Source organism: Nymphaea colorata, chromosome 5, assembly GCF_008831285.2.
Source record: "Nymphaea colorata isolate Beijing-Zhang1983 chromosome 5, ASM883128v2, whole genome shotgun sequence".
Classification (NCBI taxonomy): domain Eukaryota; kingdom Viridiplantae; phylum Streptophyta; class Magnoliopsida; order Nymphaeales; family Nymphaeaceae; genus Nymphaea; species Nymphaea colorata.
The window spans coordinates 9,462,769-9,485,951 of NC_045142.1; the positions used below are offsets into that span (position 1 = coordinate 9,462,769).

The following is a 23,183-nucleotide window of genomic DNA, read 5'->3' on the forward strand; positions in this document are numbered from 1 at the left end:
GCTTATCGCTTCCGAGCTTTAAGAAAACGGGACTTTCGACAGCTTTTGGACTTTAACGTGTCAGGTCCCTACATTTTTCAATAATTTCATTTTGCTCCGCTCTTTGTTTGGACCATATCGGCGTGCAGGTCCAAAATCGAGTCTGGCCCACTGTTTCAAACCTGGTTTAAACGTCATTAAATCGCGCACAAATGGGCGCCATTGTATGGCTTACTTCATATTTATGATACGGTTGCGTATTATATAGAATTTATATTTAATGCAGTCGATTTTCTTCTTTTCCTTTTTCTTTATTTTTTTTTCACAAATTTTTTATTATAAATATATTTTAAAAAACGGTGTGGGGGCAGATCAGCTTCGATGTCGTCGAGATCTGACTATGTAAGTTTATAAGGGGATATGTTTTTAATTAATATAAACAAAATTAAGTAGTCAGTTTCGTAGGTTTGAATCACGCTAACGTCGTGGATCTGGTAAAAATATTTTGAGTTGTAATTTCTCACACTTAAACCATTTTATTCAAAAAAGAATTCTAAGATTGGTGGCTAAATGAATATTCAAAAATAAAAAGAATTACAAAATTTGTTGTCTTTAATTATTTAGATTTTAGTGTCCAAGTCCGATTTGATGACTAAAACGTTAAGGTCATTAAATATGAAAACTTTATACAGTTTGATTTGTATAAAATCTCAACGATCCAAGTGGTATCAAAATTATGCTTTGTTTTTTAAATAAAAGTATGTATTATGAGATAATCAAATCTTTAATGCATTACGAACCGTTGATTTTAAACAATAAATTGGCTTGGCTGGGCTCCAGCTAAGGTTTAGATAATCTCAAGCCAATCTCCGCGGGATTCGAGCTTTGGCTCGAGAACTCTATTTTGAGTCTCGAGCCGAGCTCGATGTGGCCGTCAGCTTGACCGGAAAACTTAGTTGGTGAACGCCAAATTCATGACGGGGATGTAGTGATCCAAATGTTTCCATTAAAATATAAAAAATAAATTTTTAAAAGGGTAAAAAGGATTGTGAAAAAAAGAATTATTGTTTGATATTAAGAATATTTGTGTTTTTGAAACACAATATATATATATATATGTGTGTAATCTTATTTAACCAGCATCATAATCTTTTACAATGTGCGAACAGTAGGAAGAATCAACTTTTAACAAATCATGTGGGAAATAAGATTGCAGTAACAAAAATCTCCTCCAAAGTTTATTAATATTGTTTTCACCTACATTGGTAAAACTTATTGTATGAGATGAACATAATTTAGCATGAAAACAAATTTTTACTTGAACATTTTTTATGGTAAAACTAAATTCACAACACAATTTTAACATCGTCCAAATTTGTTGTGTTGGTGTGACACAAAGTAACTGATCATTCATCAAACGCAGATCCAAGGTAGGGCCTTCATGTGTCTTGGCCCTACTTCAAAAATGAAAAAATTACAAGTAAATTTTAGAAAGTTTCACTTGTTGTATATAAAAATTTTGAAAAATGATATTTCGACCCAAACCAAAATTTAAAAACTTTACTGCAACTCTCTTCAAGAAATTTCTGGCTGAGCCCCCATTTTTGCTTCAAGGGGTTGAGTTGAGTATTAGACAACACCCTTTAGAATGCCGTTTTGCCAAAACTTGGTTTTTCAAAATCTCAGTTTTGACCGCGATCCAAACACACCTTAAACAGCATTTTGCCTCCAAAATGTCGTTTAAAGGTGTTAATCAAATAGGTAGGCTTTGGGTTTTTAGGATTTTGCTGCTCATATGTGTGAAAACCGAGTCTACCCTTCTTTAGAAAATTTAGGGAGTGTTTGATGACCATGAATTTTTTATTCTATAATTAAAATGCAGAAAAAAGTTCATCTTATTAGACTAAACTTGGAATGAAAATTCAAGTTTTAGTTTTCATAGTTTAGAATTTTGATTTCAGAATTGAAAATGACATGCCTGACAAAACAAGAATTAAAATTCTAGAGTTGACCAGTTAAACCTTCATGACATGTGCCCTAAAAAGAGATTAAAAAAAATTCTAAAATTTTGAAACCATAATTCCACCCTCCTATGGTATAATCAGAATTTTGAAAATTTTGATTCTAGTATGAGCCTATAATTCTAGAATCAAAACTTTTTTTTTTTTGTTTTTTCATTAAAAGGGGTTTGAAAATATTTTTCCTTGTCTTTTTACCAGTAAAAAAATTATTTTTAATGGTTCCAAGACCAAGGAAAGGCCCTTAAAGAGGCAGCTTAAAGAAAAATAAATGTAAATATGAAACCTAATATGTAAAAAGGTATTCAACAAAGTTAAATTATTGAAAGAAAAAAATATGATATGATTTCAATGACCCTTCAATGAGAGCCCAAATTTTATTAAATTTTGTGCCAACCAGAGGCATTTGGTAAGAATAACAATGAGTTCTTGGAACACGTTTTTTAAAATATTTGATTCTTTGCTATATGAAATATGATGTGATTAGTTGAGTAGTAGAGTTATAAATATTTGGTTGTAAGAGTCTAGTTATAATTTTAAAATTTTCACATTTTCAAAATTTACAAGCAACATTTTTATTTTGGTCCCACCTTCCTTCGGCCCTTTATGCCTCGCATTTGATTATTGAATATCTACAAGAATAACATTTGTAGTCACACTATACTTCTGTCAATAAAAACATGATGCTTTTGGAGTATATATTTCCTAATATGTGTTTAAGGAATATAATGTTCTTACTGAAATGCCCTCGAAGGGATACATGATTTTAATATTATTAAACCATATTAAATTCCGGTTCTTCTGTTCTTTTCACCCCTTAATAAAACATATTCATGAGTGTGGCCCTTCTATGACCTTTATTTTATTTCTGCAAGGGCAACACATGGGGGGTCGGGTTAAGTCTATAAGTGGAACACATCGTGTCTGTTATATTTTTTTCACTAAAAATTAAGACAGATTCATGAAATACTCGCAGAGTGTTCCAACAACCCGTTAGTATGGATGTGAACGGTTCATAAATTTAATATGCCAACACAAACTTAGATAATGTCCGTAATCGAACTCCTGTTTAGTTTGCAGTAGTTTCAATTACAAATGTCCAAACCAATTGAAATTAGGTTGTTGTGCATGTCAGATCCAGATTCGCTTTTAGAAATTAAACTCTAATCTGAGTTTGACCTCGAGTTCAGATCTGATTTCATTAAATCCGATTATGTAGGATTGGGAAATGTTAGATCCAAACCGGGTCTAAACCATATAGATAGAGCCCTAAACCTGACGTAAGTCTAAGCTTGGAACTTTAGCTAAATCTTAGAACACTAGCATGTCGAGCTTTATCTATTTTTAAATGCCTTTTTAGTTTTTTATTTTTAGTTATTTTTGTGCATTTTTTCTTTCCCTTTTTAACATTAGGTGTTTTTAAATGCCTTTTAATTTTTAAATTTTTGTGCACATTTTCATTAAAAACAAAATTTAGGCTTAGAAAACATTTTAATACACAATTTTGCAAGCTTAATTAAAATATAATCCGTCCAAATCCAAATCAGAAAAACTGGCTAAGATATTAGTTTGTTGAACTTGAAGAAGCATAACATAGTTGGTCGGATATATACATGTACAATCAAGGACCCGGGGAAGGTAAAACTTTTTCATAATTAAAGTTTCTCAATTTTGAGTAGCGTTAAAATATCATTTTTTAAATAAAGTTCTAAAAAAAATGCTCAACCACGCCGTAGCCAGATAAAGTTGTCTTGGATATTCTGTGGCGTGTTTGATAAAATGGGCTGGGATAAAAAGACTGGACGTTTCTATTAAACTAAATAAACAGTTCTTGTAGCCTTCTAGTGTATATATATATAAAAGATAGTTGAATGGTGACTCTTAACTTTTTAGGTCTCGATTTATGGTTAAGAGAAAAAGAAGAAAAAAAAGGTAATAGACACATTCATCATTTAATATTAATTTTTATATTTTTTTTTATGTTTTTCTCTCAACCATCTATATGAATTAGATGGATGATATATATATATATATATATATATATATATATATATATATATATATATATATATATATATATATATATATATATATATATATATATATATATATATATATATATATATGCATGATCTCCACCAAAAAGCCTAACAACTGTGATGTACATCTCCTTTGTGGTTTGCTTAGCGATGTACAACCTCAATACTCCTGTCCTCTACCCTAAGGTTTAGGGCCGCTTTGGCTTATACAAAAAGACTTCTACATTACGTTATTATTAAACCTTACTTGGGTGTACCAAAAATTCCATAAGCATAACTGGGCATATAGTTACCCTAAGTCTAAGATCAAGGAGCCAAACCATATACTTAAGGGCTTGTTTTGTAAACAATATGTAGCTGCAAAAGATTCATGAAATATCTTGAAATGCATTTTATGAATCTACTTTGTTTTTTGGTGCAGATTCATGAAACTATTACCCCCCCCAAATCATAAATGCTCTTTTATAAAATTTCTAGTGTGAAAAAAAAATTTCTAGTGTGAAAAAAGGGGTTTGACTTGAGATTGAAGAAATAAAGACGCAAGAATTGGAAAACGTTTCAGATTCATGAATTAACGTCATTCAAAGGCTTTTGTTAATAACAATGAAATTAAAATCCCGAAATATAAATATCAGATTCGATCTAAATTGGAGAAAATCAAACACCCTCGTCACCCAAGGGGGCCCCAAAACTGCTTTTTTCTAGTATCGGAATCAATCGATTGGATTTAACAAGAGTTCGAACGCAAGATTCGATCCGCATAAGGCATCGTATCGAAACGGCAGAACCGAGACTCGTTTGGACAAAGTATAAAGAAGACGCGAACAAAGGGAGGAATCTGTGTCCAAAAAATTGCTTTGCTTCGTCATTTTGGTAGATTGAATGGTCCCTTAAATGCGCATAATTACTTAAACAAGAACTAAAAAGAAGGAGCAAACTTTTCGCCGGTTGGTATTTTGGTAAATATTCGTTATTGCGATGGTCAAAAGTTGTCTGCGGATTTGAGGCGAAGAGGCTCCTGCAGATCTTTCCACGGCAAATAGCGAGATTTATTTTTGGAGAGTTGCCCGCAAAAAGAGGAATAAAGAAAAAGGAAGGTGCGAAAACAAAAAGGGCAAAAAAGAGGAGGGCAAACGCGAGAAAAAGGAAAAGAAGGAGGGAGAGGGAAATCATTAAGCCGGAACTGAGAAGAGATTGGAATCTGGTTCATTGCACCCTTTGAAATCCAGGCTGTTGTCTCTTATCGCCTCTCTCTCTCTCTCTCTCTCCCTCGCTCTTGTCTTCTGTCTTTCCTGACCTTCTTCATCCCTTCTTTTCTTTCTGCGAGCGCCTTTTTTTTTTTTTCCCCTTCTCTGCCTCCTTCCTCCGCGACGCCGGAACGGAAGGTGATGCCTCAATCGACGGCTGAGATTTCTTCTTCGTAGCTCGTCTTCTTCCTGCGTGTGCTTAGGGTTTCGAGTGCTCCTCCCATCTTCGACTGCCGCTACAATTTTCTGGCTCGGCGCCCTCCCTCGTTGCCGGGTTCTGCCCACGAGGACGGATAGGGTGCGCCGCCTCCGCCGCTGGTGGTAAGCAAGCGTATTCTGCCGTTTATGGTCGTCGCTACGCCGGTACGCCAGAGGGGAACATAGGGCAAGAAAAAGCAGGAGCGAGAGGTACGCCGTCTGAACGCTTGGTCTGCATCCCAACGCCACCGGCTCGGCCGCCGCAGATGCGTTTTGCCGGGCTTTCATGCCTCCAGAACCCTCGCCGTGGGACCGCAAGGACGTCCTTAGGGAGCGGAAATACGAGGGCGCCGTCGCCACCGCTACCGGGAAATGGAAGGACTCTTACTCGAAGTCCGGCGACGTCACCCCTCTACGCCTGAGTCGCTCTGACGACGCTCCTCGGGTTTCAGGTGCCTGTCTGCTCTTCCCTTTTGCCGAATCTGGCGGGTTTTTTTCCCCTCGGAATTCCCTGCGAGAAGGATTTCTCTCCTCTTCGCTGTTTCCTTTTGATTCGTTTCTTGAGAGCACCCATTTTAACGTCTCTTGAGTGATTTCTGTGGTTTATTCAGGCAAAAACTAGATCTTTTCCTTTTTGTTTTGGGATTTTTAGGTTTTCTGTTGATTTTTGGGGTTTTCGACCTGATATGTTCCTCTGTTTTTTTTTTTCCTGGGTCGATTAGGATTCGGTAAGCAGGGGAACTATCGGTTGTTTTCGGAGGAATCCAGTTATGGAAGTACGCCACGGCCGGCGACAGATCCTCGCTCTCATGATCGGGTGATCGAGGATGAGAACTGCCGCCCTTCTTCATCACATCGTTTGGATAGCAAAATCGGCAGAAGCAGCAGGGATTTGAAGGGTGTTGACACCGCATCATCCAAAAACGGTCAGAGGGAATGGAAGGGATATCAGTCGGACAACGCAGATGGCTATTTTCCCTCTTCCGTTAACCGGCATGAGGAACCTGTAAGGTATATGAGTTACCACCATCATTCTCATTCGGGTTCTGAGAACTCGTGGGATCGAAATCATATCGAGAAGCAGAACGACAAGATGGGTATCGATGGGTTTCACGGAAGATACTCGGAGAGGAGTATGGATGTCCGGATCGACCGGCTGACTGGCAGTCAGGGCAGCTATTCTCATGAAAGTTCACTTGGTTCGATCCGGTGGAAACCGTTAAAATGGGCAAGGCCTAGTAGTGTATCTTCATGGGGCTCTGTAATCCCTCAGTCTGCTGGATCAAAATCTGGTAGGTCTGAAGATGGAAATGAGTCTGAGCTAGCCAGGAAGACAACTCCTTCACGTTCCCCTTCAGGGGATGCCTCTGCGGGCGCGGCAACTTCCATCTCTGGAGTTTGTTCGCACGCCATGAAGAAACAGAGACTTGGTTGGGGTCAGGGTCTGGCGAAATATGAGAAGGAGAAAGTTGAGGGTCACGAAGACACGTGTCCAAAGAGCGACTCCGGTCCTCAAAGCACCGATCTGAAGTGTATAAATTCTCTTTTGCCAGTTTTGCAGGATGAGATCTCCACAGTCACCGTGAAGCAAGGATGTGCTTCTCCAACGGCAACATCTTTAGCTTCTTGCAGTTTGCCATCAGGTTAGTCGCAGTACTTTTTTTTGAGATATTCTGTGTCTTTGGTACTTAATCTATTTTTTATATCGTCCCTGTCATCTGCATTTATGACACTGCTGTTTCAAACTAGAGCACACTTAAAATACTTACTAATGAGAATTCCTGTTTCTTGATCCAAAGAATTTTAAAAATCTTGATTCTCTTTCTTTTTTTATCCGAATTTTCTTGGTGCATTCACATATTAACTGCAGGATAATGGTTTGCTGCTGGACATTTTGTATAACCTAACTTTCCGCTGACGCTTCTTATTGAATTCCAAGATTGTCTGTTTCTTACCTTTCCCTCCATTTCTTTTCTTCTTTAGAATTCCTTCCCAGATAATGTTTTTCATGCAAATAAATTACGATGCTGTGTAAACAACAAATCGCTGTTTGGTAGCCAATAATTGTGTAATAGAAAGAGACTGGTGCCCGTTTAGCATTCCCACAAAGTGATTGGTGCAATGATTGTAAATTTTGTGTAAACAGGTGAGAAGGAGAAGGATTCTATGAAGGACTCCTGTTACGTTGGTGATGTTCCTTCTGGTGGCTCCTTTGATGAAGGAGCTTGTGCTCTTGCTGAAGACTTGACAGGAAATTTTGATAAATTTGACATCAATTCAATAGAGACTTTAATATCTGATGTGATGCACTCCGAGGATTCTTTCTCTGATCACCCTGCCTCTAAGGGATCTGCTTCTCTGGATAAGTTGGCTTCATTGAAGAAGGTGATAATGAAGGTACTAGAGAAGAAAGAATATGAAATTGACCTGTCAGAAAATGAACTGAGGTCACTTTGCACTGAGATTGTTAGCATGGATGATTGTCGTTCAGCTGCTAACTCATGTGTTGGTGTTACAAATGGCTTTAGTAAACAATCAAATAAGTCTCAGGAAACATCACCAGGATTGAACCTCGTGGGTAATCCCACTCAATCTCATCCATCAACCTTGGTTCCAACATCATTGAACTGTGCTGAACCTGTACCCTGTGATGTTCAGTGTGAGAAGACTAGTGAATTAGAGAATGCACGTCAAACTTCTGAACCACACCTTTTTGGTTTGTCATCCGGTACAGATGTTGATCATGTGAAATGCACACATGATGAAAAAATCCCCGTTAAGCCATCCATCAATATGGAGATCTTGAGTGGTGAGGACACCATTAGTTGTGCAACTCAGGACATCATCGGTCGTGGCACTTATGCTTGCGCAGATCTGACAAAGCTTGGAGAAATGGAAACTACATTAACCACCTCGGTTCTTGCAGCAAATAAGGAGTTGGCTAGAGAAGCATCAGAGGAACTTCGTAGATTTCTTCCGGTTGATATCCATAAAAGCAACTCGGTATTACCAGAAAGTAGTGGCAGGGCTTTGGGTACTGAGATGCATGAAAGCATTGGTGCAAGCATCAGAAGAAATCTTGCAAAGAAGAAATGCTATCTAAGATTCAAAGAACGGTCTCTTACTCTTAAGTACAGGGCATTCTATTACTTATGGAAAGAAGACTTACGACTGTTGTCTATCAGGAAGTACCGGTCAAAACAGCAAAAGCGTCTTGAGCCAAGTTCCCGCTCCTTTCACAATGGATTTCAGAAACATCGCTCTTCCATCAGATCACGGTTTACGTCTCCTGGTGAGAATTAGTTTCTTAGTCTCATTTTGTGGTGAAATTATAGTGTTTAACAAATTTCCTGCTTCAACGTTGGCTGGTGCATTTCGTTTGCGTGTCTGAAACTGATTGATATGATGATGGCATGATCTTTGTCATTTCCTGATATTCTAGTTTGTGGTTTGTTTTGTCCGATGGGTGTCTTCTGTGCCAACGATCCCTTTTGTTTTTCCCTCCTGCATACTGTGCTGGTTTTCTTTCCTTAATTTTGAATCTTTTTTTTTTCTTGGTTCATATTTTTTCCTAGTGCAAGTGTGGTTGCTTCTTTGTACTTGTAGTAATCTGAATGTTTATTGGGCCTTTTGTTCATGTGCTTGTTGTAAATCACCTTGACAATTATGATGTACCCAGTCATTATCTTTGTTAGCATTGGTTGCATTTATGGCAAATTACATATGGATGAAGGGTGATTTACCATCCAATTTGGCGGGAAGCATATATTAATTAAGAGCAGCATATTTAGTTTGATACTACTGAAGTCTAAAAGAATTAGTTGTGGTTCGGCAGATGATGCAGCTAAGATGCTGTTGGTCAGTGATGGTTATATTAATCACTTCATCTACAAAGATTATTCATTTTTTTCCTTGGTTCTTCTTGTCTTCTCTGGAATCAAGAAGAACTAGGAGAAAGAAAACCGGTTTCTTGTAAAACTGGTCAGTGGATGTTATAGGAATTTTTGGTTATGCAAGCAGGTTAGACTGAAAACTGGTCAGTGGATGTTATGGGTGATTTTTATAGAAAACTAGCAAAACCTCCCTCTCCCACGTCTCTTAGAGATGTTTACGAAGTGGGAGGGGATGGCTGTTTAAAAAGAAGTATTTTTAAAAGGGGCGCCACTTTTTTCATTTGTCTCCATATCGTATGCTACAAGGGTGTATTGCCTGTATAGTATGATACGGCCCCCCAAATTGGTGCGATGCGAGTGATATGCTCATGATTCAGGGATGCTCGTATCTGGTGGCAACAACTTCCTACATGTTTTGTAGGTTTAGGAGGCCTCTCTTTTCATATTTATCTCTTATGGCCGAAGAATTTGCTAGAGTTGTTCCCTATTTTGGGTTAGTTGAATGGTTGTGCATCTTTTCTGAATTGAATTGCTCTGCGGTTTAAAAACGGCATCATCTACAGCCCTGTCTCTCTATTTCTCTCTCTCTATATATTATATATAAATATATATATATATATATATATAAATATAAATAAATATATAAATATATTTATATAGACATTATCTGTTGACCGTCAAGTTTAATGCATTTGTTAGCCATTGGTTCTCGATAGAAATTGACTCCTCTCTTCATATTTTAAGGGATTTCGGTCATTTCATGGGAGTAACTTTTTTGACTTCCTTTTCTGCTGTACACATTTCGGTGATACATCTCTTTCCATCCAGTGATTGATCGATAGATGACACCAGTAAATAGTTGACAACTTAGTGACTATGTGTATCCCCACCTCCCTGCTCTTGCACTTGCATGTATGCAATTATTTATGTATGGATGTGGGAACTGGGTACGGAGTAGAGATTTCGTGTGTGTGTGTGTGTCAATATGGACATATGCATACCTGCACGTAATGCATACTCTGTGAGTGTTAGATTATATGTTTCAATATTCAACATCAGATGAGTTGTCCCTTATCCTATTACATGTAACTTGTAACTTTGCTTGCATAAGCTTAAAATCAAGATTAGATATTTTAGTCATGATGTCGTTCTTGCTTTGTTTTCCTGCAAAGCATGATCTCCACATCAGTTTGATGAATAAAAAATAATATCTTCAGTGGATATTTGGGTGACTTAACTCTTATTGAGATTATGTTGCAGACTTCTGTCTGATCACATGACGTGGTTGCCTATAAGTTTGGGAAGTATATGAACAATTTCAACCGTCCACATGGAGTGAACAAGTTCAACCTTCAACATGGAGTGATGACTTGCATGTTGTAAATAAACTATTATTGCCGATCGCAATTTAATAACTGAATCTGTTATCAATAGTTGAATAAAGCCTAGGTTGGTGAATCTTGCAGGTTGTGGGAATCCATTAGTTGACCTTGTCTTCTCCTTTGGTTTTTGGTGAAAAACATTAACATTTTGAAAAATGACTGAATTTGAGTAATTGGGACATAGTAGGGTGCAGTTGTTGTGCTTGTGCTATTAGACTGTCTCGATATTGGAAATTTGGAGTCCCGTCGATTAATGGAGGGCTGTTACATGTCCCAGTTTTGGTTTGAAATGTTCTGTCTTCTTGTGATTGTATCCTCTGCTGAGATGCCAGTTGATTCCGGGAGTATCAACTGACGTCATTTTATCCGACTTTGTTGTTAGCTTGGAATAAGTTGATTGTGTTCAGAGATTTACATGCTAAGACTAGTTGTCAAGGTGTGCCTAGCCTAAAAAGGTGTCCAAAAAGTCGCTGCAATTTTGCTTAGTTAATTCTAAAATGTTAGCTTTATGTTTTTTGTGTTGTTAGCATAATTAGTCAAAATCAACTTATAAAACAGCAAAATAAAACGTTCAATGCATTGACAAATAGTTAAATGTCAGGCTGTTGTTGGTTCTGGTCAAATGAATTGAGAAATAGCTTTAGGTTTTTCAAGTTGTATTTGACAAATAATGAAATGCCAGACTATAGTTGGTTCTGGCCAAATGCTAGGCTTTCAACAGTTTTCTGTGTACGGAGAGATAGAAGAAGAAATCAGTTACTAAAATTGCTAGGATTGCATTCAAAGTATGGAAAGTTAGAAGAAGAAACCAGTTAGCATAAATGCTTTCACTGATGTAACAAGTTACAATATATACACAAACAAATATGGAACTCATAGCTAAATACTGGTAGAACATACAGAAAAACACTTTGAGACACATAACACGCACAGTGAACACAATGAAATCACGGATCAAACATTTTGAACAGAAAACACACCGAAAACACTTTTAAAAAACCAGTTCAGCTATTGAAGCAGTTATCCTTAAGAAAGGAAGGTGAAAAGTCAACTTCTTGGACTAGGCGTGCTAGCGCCTAGTCCAGCCTAGGTGCGCCGAGCGCCAACACCAAACCCTCTCCTAAGTCGTGGACTTAGGCGAGGGCTGTGGACTCACGCCTAGTCCACAGCTAAACATCGCCTAGACCAACTAAGATGCTAAGTTGCTGTGGTCAATCTGTGTTCTTCTATCACTTCGTCAACTTGTCTCTGGTATAATGTGTTTCCCAGAGTGACATAGCCAAGCAAATAATGCACACACATGCACATTAATGTGGGAAATTATAGTTAAGTTTTCAAGCAAGTTGGCTATTAGATGAAGTGAAGGATGAAGAGAACATGTATTTTTTTTAGCCTGGGCTCCTTGCTATTCTACTCAAGGCTTGAAAATAGGAAGTATCGTACACGCAGTCATCCTTGTTGCTTCTATTAAGTGAAGGAAAGGATGAAGAGAATGGGTATTTTCTTATGCGTGGGCTCCTAGCTATTGTACTCAAGACTTGAAAAATGGAACTATGGTACAAAGTTGTCCTTGTTGCTTCTATGCCTGCTTACAGATGTAATCTTTGATGTGGCTTCTTCCTGGATGATCTCTTGGTTCATTTTATGTTTGCTAAAGATTACGTGGGAACTCAGTTATTTATTCTAACCTAAAATTGTTTTTGGAATAGTTGGTTGTAATAATTTGGTTTGTTAGACCCTAAGGTTCATATGGCTTGGGTTTCTAGATAGTAGTAGCGTCCTTTCTGAGAAATAATGGCTAGGATTCCTCCTACATGGTTTGATGAATATTTTGTTGCTATCCTGTGTTGGTTCTCTCTGTGTGAACTCACTTATTTTATTTGCTTTTTTGTTCCAGGAGGTAATTTAACACTAGTCCCAACTACAGAGGTTGTAGCATTTACTGGCAAGTTGTTATCTGATTCCTTGATGAAGGTCTGTAGAAATAATTTGAAGATGCCTGCAATGATTTTAGATGAGAAGGAGAGAGATTCTTTAAAATTTGTTTCATGGAATGGTTTGGTTGAAGACCCCTGTGGTGTTGAGAAAGAAAGGCCAATGATCAACCCATGGACCACAGAAGAGACGGAAGTTTTCATTGAAGCACTGAATGCATTTGGCAAAAATTTCTCAAAGATTGCTTCAGTTTTGAAGCATAAAACAACAGCAGATTGTGTTGAGTTTTACTATAAGAACCATAAATCTGAGAAATTTGAGAGAGTGAAGAAATTGATGGGGAAGACCAAGGAAGGCAAGGGTGCTTCTGCAAATACGTATCTTTTGACAACTGGGAAGAAGTGGGACCATGAGAAAGATGCTGCTTCTCTTGATATGCTGGGGGCAGCTTCTGTTGCTGCTGCTCATTCTTATGAAAACCAACGTGCAGGGCTGAAGTGTGTTGATCGGTTGCCTGAAGATGGCTACTATGGCTGCAAAATGTCTGAAATGGATGATGGGGTTTTGGAAAGGACAGGTGATTTGGACATGTTGGGAAATGAAAGGGATGCTAGAGCTGGTGCAGGGGATGTGATGTTTGGGATCTGTGGAGCTCTATCCTCTGAGGCTGTGAGCTCTTGTGTAACCAGCTCTGTGGGTCCAGGTGATGGTTCTAATGATTGGAAATACCAGAAGATGGAAAGTGGGTTTGACGCACCTTTGACACCTGAGGTGATGCAGAGTGTAGATGAAGATACTTGTTCTGAAGAAAGCTATGGGGAGGTAGCTTTCTCAGATTGGACAGATGCTGAGAAAGCCATCTTCATCACAGCATTGAGAAGCTATGGGAAGGATTTTGCAACCATCTCCCGCTGCGTTGGATCAAGGTCAAGGGACCAGTGTAAAATCTTTTTCAGCAAAGCTCGCAAATGCCTTGGTCTGGATGTGATCCATGTGGGACTGGGGAATGAAGGAACCCCTCTCAGTGATGCACGTGGTGGTCGTAGTGATACCGAAGATGCATGTGCTGGAGAAATGGATTCAGCATTTTGCAATACCCAAAGCTGTTCCAAGTTGGAAACAGATGGTTCTCCTGTAGGCTTTGGGGGTTCTATGGTTAGTAGTAGCAATGAGGGTTATGGTTACTCTGCAAGCAACTCCGTACAGGTGAAGAAATTTGTCGCAGCTGACAGGGAGGAGAGAATCACACTGTTGAGCCTGGAGCCACAAGTTAAAAATGAAGATAACCATCCTTCAGTTTCCCTGATTCATGAATCTGCAGTTCTTCAGTGTGATGTGGGTAGAGAAAAATTGGAGGTAACTACTCCCAAGGTGGAACAAGATGTGGGGGGTTCGACTGCTGATGTTGCAAGTGACGGTAATGAAGGTACAGTTCCTGGTATTAAAGTTGAAGTGGGGCCAGATACACAGATGCATGATAGCCAACTAACTGAAAGCTGTGGAAATTGTGAGGCTGTCAACCATCAGACTGATGTTGCTGTTGAGCCAAAACAGAAAGAGGGTATAGATTCTGATGCACATGTTAATGGTTCTTTAAATGTTTTGAATGAGCGGTCAGTGTCGGGGTCGGTCATGCGATTTTGTTCATCTAAGCAGCTAATTGGGGACTTAACCTCTGAAGGACAAAATTCTGCTACTGCTATGGTTATTCCAAGAGCAAGAGATAGCAATCATGGCATTACTGTCTCTCCGAGGACTGAGATTGATAATGATAATAATGGCTTGTTCAGTTGCAATCTTGATGTAAATAATTCCCCCCATTCACGTGGAGGGAAAAGTTCACCACCAGGTACCTCCTCGGCAGCCGGTTATGACCCTCGTGTAACCAATGGACCTTTGTTACCAACATCTGAGGGGCTTGGGTGTGGTAAAAAATCTCAGTTGGTTCCCTGGCAACAGGAGGGCTGTCTAGCTGGTATGTCCAACAGTGATCAAGCAGTAGCGAGTGAAAATTTGAAGGATGCATCTTCAACCAACCATTATGAAGGTAACATTGTCCAAGTTGCACAATTGTCGCAAACTCAAGAGTCTGGAAACAGGCTGCAGATTCAGGAGCCGATGAAGGCAATGTGCAGCTTTACAGTGTCGGATTTTTATCGGGGTTGTCAATCGTCTAACAAGGCAGATCAGCCGCTGCAAAATAATTGCACAAGCTACTCATTGCAGTCACTTAATAAGGAAGATGTTGGTGCCGGAAGTGCTAGTTCTGTCAGTGAGAAACAGGCCTTGCTTCGTGGCTTGGGGAGTCTGAAAAAGTTGCATGATCCACCCAAAAGCAATTCGACACTGCAGAATCAATTTTTCATACAGGAGAATGGCAGTGGACACCACAATTACAATAACCACATAGAGTATTCATTGTTCCTGCCCAAAAATATGGATAGTCTGGATGGTGCGACTGAGAAGGTGTCTTCAGAAGGAGCTAGTATGTTTGATGCATCATATGGCGTGAAGCAGCATATTTCGAAGAAGTGTAGTACATTGCCCGGAAATGAAGGCGAATCTTCTAAGCCAGGTGAAGTGAAGTTGTTCGGTCAGAGCCTTGTTGTTCATCAACCTGCAAACAAGCCAGTTACTGCCCAAACGGAGAGCAGGGTGCCTCAAAAGCTCCACCCTTTGCAGGAAAGAAATGGTAATGCAGTAGGAATAAACTTAGCAGAAAACAAAGGTTCTGATGACATTCCAAGGTGTACGTATGGGTTCTGGGATGCGAACAGAACGCCCACAGGCTTATCTTCTTTGACTGATTCTGGTTTGTTGATCTCTAGTGGCTCCAGAGTAACTGATTCTAGAGGAGCCTCCTGTCACAGCATGGAGCAGCGCACATTGTCGTCTGTAAAGGTGGATGACAGAATGTTCTATGCATCCAGAGAAGCCATTGGTGCCAGTGGGCTTACCAATTATCACATCTACAGCAACGAGGTGGTGCAGCCTTTTACTGTGGAGGTGACTAGGCCTCTAAGCGTGGTCCCTGACATACAGAAGCGGAGTATCATGCTAGAGAAGATGCAGCAGCCATTGTTGGGGTTGCAGCATCAGGCCCGTGGTGTGGGCGGGGTAAATGTGGTGAATTGCCTTACAGATCCAGTGGTAGCCTTGAAGATGCAGTATGCAGAAAATTTTTGCATGCAGAACGGGGTTAGAGAGGACGACAAGTGGAGAGGGGACATAAACAGATAGGAGTAGGGAAACCTAGCGTTGTAAGGTTCTGCCTGTTGGTGGCATCTTTAGCCACTTTGTATATTACTTCTGTAACCTGAAACAAAGTGAAATGGAAAAGAAAAAAGATGAAAACATGGAGAGGATGGCTTTTCGTCCTTTTTTAGGGCATGTATCCTGTTCTTGTGTATTTGTTGTATTTTTGATGATTGATGAAATAGAAATAACCTCAGCATTTGCATTGGTTGTTTTCGATCTGGCGGCTGTTTCTCTGTATCGCACCATTGGAAGGGTGAGAATAAGAAGGGATTCTCTATCATACTTTGCTATTGTGAATAAAATACATTCCCCTTAGTGAAAAATCCAAGGACTAATAAAATATTCTTTTGTCTCCACAGTATGAACTTATACAACAGCGTGTCGGACGTCTGGTTGAGGGGAGGGGGTAATGCGGCTTCCAGTTGGGCGAATGCTATTTAAGATCCCACGAGTCTGTTGACATGTAACCTTCATCACTGGTGTTGGTGTTTTGCTTGTGCAGGTGCATCCTCCGCATTGGTGATTTTTGTCTTCCCACCAGTGGGTGATCTTAGGGCGAGCGTGGACTGAAGCGTCGGCGTGGAGTTTGATGCGGTGGAATGGTTACAACGTTGTAGCCAGGGGAGGTGAGTTGTCTGCTGTACCAGGAGTCTGCTTCTTCTTCTCCCTCACGTCCCTAAGCCACCTTCTTAAGGCATTCATGGTTTGTTCATTGAATATGGACTCTTTGAAGTGTGAACCCATCTGAGGAAAGATACGAGAGGAAAGACTGAAGAGTTAATTAATGGACTCCTTGAAGCGAGAACCCATCTGAGGAAAGATACGAGAGGAAAGACTAAGTAGTTATTTAGAGAAAGATACAAATTAGTATTGCAGGGCATCAGCCCTTTGTCTAAAACAAGGGCCTGAAGATGCAAGCATGCAACCTGAACCAAGGAGTTTTAGTTTGTTCAGGGGTTTCCTTCCAGTTTGTACGAGGAAGAGGACGGACTTGAAATAAAATTTGTTCGGATTAATTTCCTGTTTCGAGACGGAAACTCTAATTCTTCATGCCTACCTGGGTGACCAGTGCATATAAAGGAAGCGTCACGTAGCTGCAGACAAACTGCACTACCAACCTGTAAGCAGCAAAAGAATGTGCAGAGATCAGAAGATTAGCCAAACAAGCAACACAGCCTTTTCAACACTGGATTGCCTCAAAGCCAAGAAAGAAAGAGGAAAGACAAAGAAGAGGTTCCAAAAGGAGGGAGATTAAGCTTACGCCAGCACGACTCTCACAACGATTATCTCAAAATTCTCGTGGTAACATGATTTCAATCCAAATTGAAACTGTAAAATGAATCAAAATGATTAAGTTTAGCCCCACTAGAACAAAAAAAAAAAAAAAAAAACCTTAGAGAAGCCATTTGGCAACAACAACACATTGTTATCTTTTCATGAACCTGCACATTGTTATCTTTTCATGAACCTGCCCCAAAAATTGTGGTAGTTTCATGGAACACTGTATTAGATTGTGCTGTGAACCTGCCATAATTTATAGCAAGTTTGTAGAACAGTAACAGTTTGTTATCATTGCCAAATGCTCCTTACGGACTCCTCTCCATCCATGGCCCCAAACAAAAAGATGTGTATCACTGGACAAGGGCCGATAATTCAGAGGGGGAGCCCCCTCTCAGTTGGAGACATGATTAGGAGGTGGACGTTAAGCTGTCGCTGTATCAGAAAGGCACACTCCACCACAAGAGATGACCATATAGGAAAAGATGACAATGGCTGACATGAATGTAGAAATAATACTTACTGTTATCCAGATGAAGAAGGTCAATTCAAAGGCATTCTGTTGGAAAAAAAAAAGCCAAAAGAAAGCAAAGAGCAGAAAACAGAAACAGGAGTTAGCCAAGTCCAACGGCAATATGAAACAGTTAAGGACAATTCGTGAAATACCAATAACTTGTCTTTCCTAGGACAGGAACGCAAACTACTAGAGCTAACCGGAGTCTGCCCTCGTATACTTTGTTCCTTAGTAGACAACTACTTACTTCCTTTCCTTTTCCTACATTGCCCGCAAGATTACACAGCAATTTGTGCATTCGTTAGAAGATAATGCTAAAAGATTAAACATCAAATGTACTTTAAGCATTTCATAATTTTCAGTAGTAAATTGCTGACACTACGCACTAGTTTTTACATTGTCAACACTTGTTGCGTCTACCATTTTACTACCAATATTTTTCCTCTACATGCATCCAGCAGAAACTCCATAAACAATGCTTTCTTTTGCTGTTGTTGGTGACATCCAATGACCTCGTCTCTTTCTTTCTTATTTAAAGAAAAAGAGTTGACGAATTTGTGATGAGATACATGCGCTTTAAAAACCTACTACGGTACAATGAAAGAAAACTGTGGACGATACTTATTATTCAAGCAACTCTTTCAAAAGACCGAGCCTCGGGTGGTGCTTCATATGGTGTCCCTGTCAAAAGAATTCGGGCGAAATATTTTACCCGTTGGTACAACTTCAAATCAATGTTGTCGAGGCTTTTTCTCTCCCACCCTTTCCATGTCGTGGGGAGAAAAGTCAGTCCTGGTCTCCAGACATTAGCTCGCGAGCAACATCGTCATAAATATCGGAAAACGACGCAATTTATTGACCATGAATACAATCGGCACGGACTCCCCCTCTTTTCCTCTCCCGAGCAAGATCAAGTTGCCGGCATAGGAGCAGGAACACTTTTAGAATTTTTTTTGTAAAGGTATATACATTTTAGACTGTTAACATTTTTTTTTTTTTTTTTTGAAAATCTCTTTTTTAAAAAAAAAATTTATTAACGACATTTTGGCCATTACATATCCAAGTGCATGCACTTAACCCGTTTAACTGGTCATCGATGTTACTCAAAATAATAAGATTTTTTTTAGGGGCGAACCAAAAGGTTTAACGAATTTATTTGAATGAAATCAAATTAAATTCGAATTTAAAAAATACATTAGACAATTAAAAGTTTTTAATTTTTTTTAATGTAAATTTTTTCTTTTCAATTAGCTAGGGTGGGGTCACGGCCTAAGCGGACCCCATCTTTCCGTCGAGGGACGAAACCATAAATTATTTATGAGAGAAACCAAATTGAAGTTTATAAATTTTGATACGAGTTCAAATATCATTTTTTTTAAATTTACATGTAAATTATTATTTTTTAAATAGAGCCAATCCCTCGTCGACTTAGTCCCTGTCCATGGTAGGTAGCTTGAAAAGTCTCCACCATTCATGACTTGGAAAAACCCCTAAAAAGCACCACCAACTTACCAGCAGAACCACATGTGTGTGGGTATGCGTAAGCAGTTATCTACAAAGTCGAATAAAAATCCTTTACTGGTTGACCTCAAATTTTTGTATATTTATCTACAAAATTGCACTTAATTATATGGTGAGTGCCCCTAAATCTGCTCTGCCACCGCCCCGAGCCCTTTCCATGTTATGTAGCTATGCAAAGATACGTTCCCAGATTTTTTGTAGGAGTATTTTTGCTACTTGTAGGGGAATTTTTGGGGTTTGGCGTTTGCCCTTTTAAGGACGGTCTTCTATTTAACCAAAAGGGTAATTTGGTCATTTCCGACTAAAGTCAATAATAGTCAACCAATCAACCAAAACAAAGGAAAATTAGCAGCAGGTTTTTCGAAAATCGAAAATTTTTTTAACAGAGCACACTTTCGAAAAGCTTTCAGCACCTGGGACACTTTCATTTTTTCACAAATTCTAGAAAGGGCTGAAACAAATAAATTTCGAAGTAGAATATCAAAGTTCTCTCGAAAAAAGCCGGCGAGTTTTTGAATTTTCTGAAAACCCAGTGAGGGTTCTGCCCCTTGGCCACCATTTGGCTTCAGTAGGAACCTCAACCACTACGGCATGAATTTTTTAATTAACTATTAGGTGCCCAATCACCTTACTTGATAATAAATTTATTTTTTAATGTCAAAGTGTTGGTTGTTAACCTAGCTTGTTAAGAAGCTGATCAGATGACTCACAAACTTGTTGATACAATCTTCATATTTACTTAGTCTCCGTATTGATGTTTACTTGGTCTTCATATTCAGGTTATAGTGGAAATTTTTATTCTTTAGTTTTTTTAAGAAAATATAGTTTTAAAATGAAGATTTAGGAATGTGCTTACTCTTATTGACATACGGAAGGTGATCAATACTGAAACTAGCCATTGAAGAGCGCACTGACCTGGAAAAGTGTCAAGTGAATGAGAAAGAGGACGAGCTGGGGGCGGCCGAACCAGAAGAGCTCGTTGGTAGGCTGAACCAATGGCGTCCCCATTATCACACTTTTCTCTTCCTGCAGCCGCAGAGCCATCTGCGCCACTATCACCTGCAGCTTTGCTCCTACCACCAACACTATCTGCGTTCCCCATTTCAAATTTCACAAGCAACTTAACGTTAAGGAATGCAAGTAACATTTCCTGCAGAAAAATATACCAATGAAGAAAATGGTAGGGATCAGTTGGTGATGCTTACAACTAGTGGGACAAACGACAGCCAGAAATATAGGGATAATCCTGCAATTGAAACACAAAAAATCATTCGTAAAGTAATGTTTTCTTTCTGAGTTTTGGTTTCCATTGTGTGGAAAGGAATGAAGACCAAAGAAATGTGATGAGAAACATAAATACCGTGTACATTGAGCAGAAGGAACAATACAAGAAGTAACCACAGGATCGGGCTGCATGTCAAACAAAGAAAACTGAGTAGCTGCTATACTCTTGCAATTAAAGACCTTCACTAAAAAAATGTATGTGCTCAAGGTTTCAACAATATTGTCAATGATGATAACAACATTAACATGCAGTGAAGATCCCAAGGACAACTGAAGTGTATGATAGAAAAATAATCATATCTAACTATTAATGTTGCTTCAAAAGATGGTTTTGGGAGTTGCAATGTTGAGCAGAATGCTACTTGTAATGTCCATACAAAAAGATTAAAACAGACTAATCCTTTATTCACTAACCTTTTATGTGTTTTTGTCAGTTTAAAATTACAGATTCTACAACTTCAACATAAAAAAGAACAAATTTGATGGAGCATGATTCAAAGTAACTTCTAGACCATCTGAAGGTTTCTGACATTGACTTTCTTGTTTCATGCAACCCCAATGAAATGGTTCTTCAGATGTGAAAGTTTAGATAGCAATCCAATCACTTGCTTGCAGCTTCATTTGTCTGTTTTTATCCTGAGGCAAGAATTTGCGCCATATCTTTATCAACTGACTACACAGCGCGACCTTGCATAATTTGTAACTTGTAACTTTTTCCTCCTAAAAGGACCGTCTTGGGGTCCCTTGATACGATGATAGCTGCATCATTACCACCTTCTTTTCTGTAATTGTTTCTCAACATTTCCCTTCTGCTGCATTTAATCCAATACGAAACCAGGGAATTGTATAGAAAGACTGGATGTGTAACCTGATTCCCACAATAGCCTTGAAATCGTTGTCCAATGACCTCTTGATGTATTCATGAAAATTAAAGTACGAGTTGGTCGGCAAATGTGTCTGCAGATAGATATGTCAAATTAAGTGAGAACAAAATCAAGACACGCTTGGTTTTAGTAAAAAAAGAAAAAAAGAAAAAAAAAGGAAAATGGCCGGGATAATCATGTAGTCTTACCGATATAAATGCATGCCTTAGTGTAAGATAATCGACTTTCTCCACAGAACTGTAGAATTGCCTAAAGAAACATTTCTGCACACATGGGATTGTTAATGGTTGAAGTCCAATTTATAGGTGCCGACTCGGAATCAGAAAAGAAGATGGGACTTACAATCCAGAGTAGTGCAGTTGCCCGTGACCAAGAACTCATGTGCCTTCTTCCAAACGTTGTTTCTCTTAAGAACCGAAACCGTTGAGGATCTAACAAATGCATACTTATTTAATTCAGCAACTTGAAAACAGGTTAGAAATCAATGATTGCCTCTGTTTTTATGATTCAATATTCAGTAGGGAAGAATGAGGGGTGGTGGTACTAGAAACCGGTTGTGACAGGCTCTTTTCAATTACCATTTGAAACTTGATAATGAGTAGTCTGCGTTTCTTTCTCCCAATGTTTCCATCTTCTTATCTGTACACAAAAAGTGAATCAAACGCTTAAGGAAAGGTTTCTTCACTTTCGGACTTAATTTTCAAGGAGCAGCAGCAACTTCATGCCTTTGCTCTGCCAAGGGCCATTGTTAGAATGGTATAGGTTACATGCATCACTGCTAGAGCGAATATGAAAAGATGGAGCTGGTGAATGGCTTCCTGCGAGATCAAAGTCACCAACCCCTGAAAAGAAAAAAGTTTCAAATAACTCTCATTCTTTGAACTGGATCAACCAGTAAAATGATATGCCATACATTTTCACTACATGGATCAGACGCCTGCGTACTGTTCCCGGACTTCTGTTCAGCATACGGAGCATAATTGGGTATCCCATTATCATGTCCATAACTGGAGTCGTTGCCTGTCAATAGTGAATTCCTGTAATGAGCATTTTGAGGCAACTTTTTCGTTGCGTATGTCTTTTCGCATGGAAGCATTTTATCGGCAACGTCGGCGGGGACACAGATGTGCGACAAGGGCAGTTGAGCCACGGCAAGAAGAAGGGAAAGAAAGCCTAGCAGCATTAGCTCTGCAAATTCAACGGTAAGATCAGACGCAGAAAAATGAAACAGAGAAACCCAAGTTGATATACATATGATTCATTTAACATGAGGGTTGGCGGTGCTTGAGTTTCAGCAGTGTAAAATCCCTTCGACGCAGTTCCTCTGTGGCCACATCATAATTAGACTAAAAGAATGCATCAGAGGATGCAGACTTTGGGCGTTTGACTGTCATGGCTATATGCTTCTTTATTACCACACAATAAGGCAAGGGCCGAAAGCACAGAAACTAAGAGGAACAAGCACACAAAGTCATAGAACCTGATTTTATCTTCTCCAGTGCTTCACTCAGCGCTTTCTTCCTCTTCTTCCTTAACCACTGCAAGTTTTTGCAGAATGATCAAACAAAGAGATAAAAACACCAAACAAATTGCTTGGAACAAAAGAAAAAAGGCACAAAAAGTTGCTTCAGTTTTGCTTGTAGCTCACGTTTCCAAGACTGCTGATAAGATTTTCAAGAAGAAATGAAACAGCAATGAATAAGAGACATATAGCAGCAACTGCCCATGTTGGTGTCTGCTCCAGCGAGAGTGA

General features: G+C 39.1%; 2 protein-coding genes across 2 annotated transcripts in view; one reads left to right on the forward strand and one right to left on the reverse strand.

Annotated features, from left to right (window-relative positions):
• The first annotated feature begins 5,279 nt into the window (after positions 1–5,279).
• On the forward strand, positions 5,280–16,162 carry LOC116255142 (uncharacterized). Its single transcript, XM_031630904.2, has 4 exons — positions 5,280–5,933; positions 6,204–7,124; positions 7,628–8,773; positions 12,654–16,162. Exons 1-4 carry the CDS (start codon positions 5,768–5,770, stop codon positions 15,929–15,931), a joined length of 5,511 nt encoding a protein of 1,836 aa, XP_031486764.1. The 5' UTR covers positions 5,280–5,767; the 3' UTR covers positions 15,932–16,162.
• A 43-nt stretch (positions 16,163–16,205) lies between these two features.
• LOC116255144 (MLO-like protein 12) overlaps positions 16,206–23,183 on the reverse strand; it is a 7,159-nt gene continuing 181 nt past the window's right edge. Inside the window, exons 1-15 of the mRNA XM_031630906.2 lie at positions 23,079–23,183; positions 22,911–22,968; positions 22,344–22,618; positions 22,156–22,272; positions 22,009–22,069; positions 21,773–21,861; positions 21,619–21,693; positions 21,415–21,503; positions 20,623–20,672; positions 20,468–20,508; positions 20,178–20,351; positions 17,751–17,786; positions 17,211–17,278; positions 17,007–17,067; positions 16,206–16,693 (exon numbers count right to left, since the gene is read on the reverse strand). The exon at positions 23,079–23,183 is cut by the window's right edge and continues 181 nt beyond it. Of these exons, the coding sequence (XP_031486766.1) occupies positions 16,553–16,693; positions 17,007–17,067; positions 17,211–17,278; positions 17,751–17,786; positions 20,178–20,351; positions 20,468–20,508; positions 20,623–20,672; positions 21,415–21,503; positions 21,619–21,693; positions 21,773–21,861; positions 22,009–22,069; positions 22,156–22,272; positions 22,344–22,618; positions 22,911–22,968; positions 23,079–23,183 (1,440 nt within the window). The 3' untranslated portion in view covers positions 16,206–16,552. The remainder of the gene's footprint in view (positions 16,694–17,006; positions 17,068–17,210; positions 17,279–17,750; positions 17,787–20,177; positions 20,352–20,467; positions 20,509–20,622; positions 20,673–21,414; positions 21,504–21,618; positions 21,694–21,772; positions 21,862–22,008; positions 22,070–22,155; positions 22,273–22,343; positions 22,619–22,910; positions 22,969–23,078) is intronic.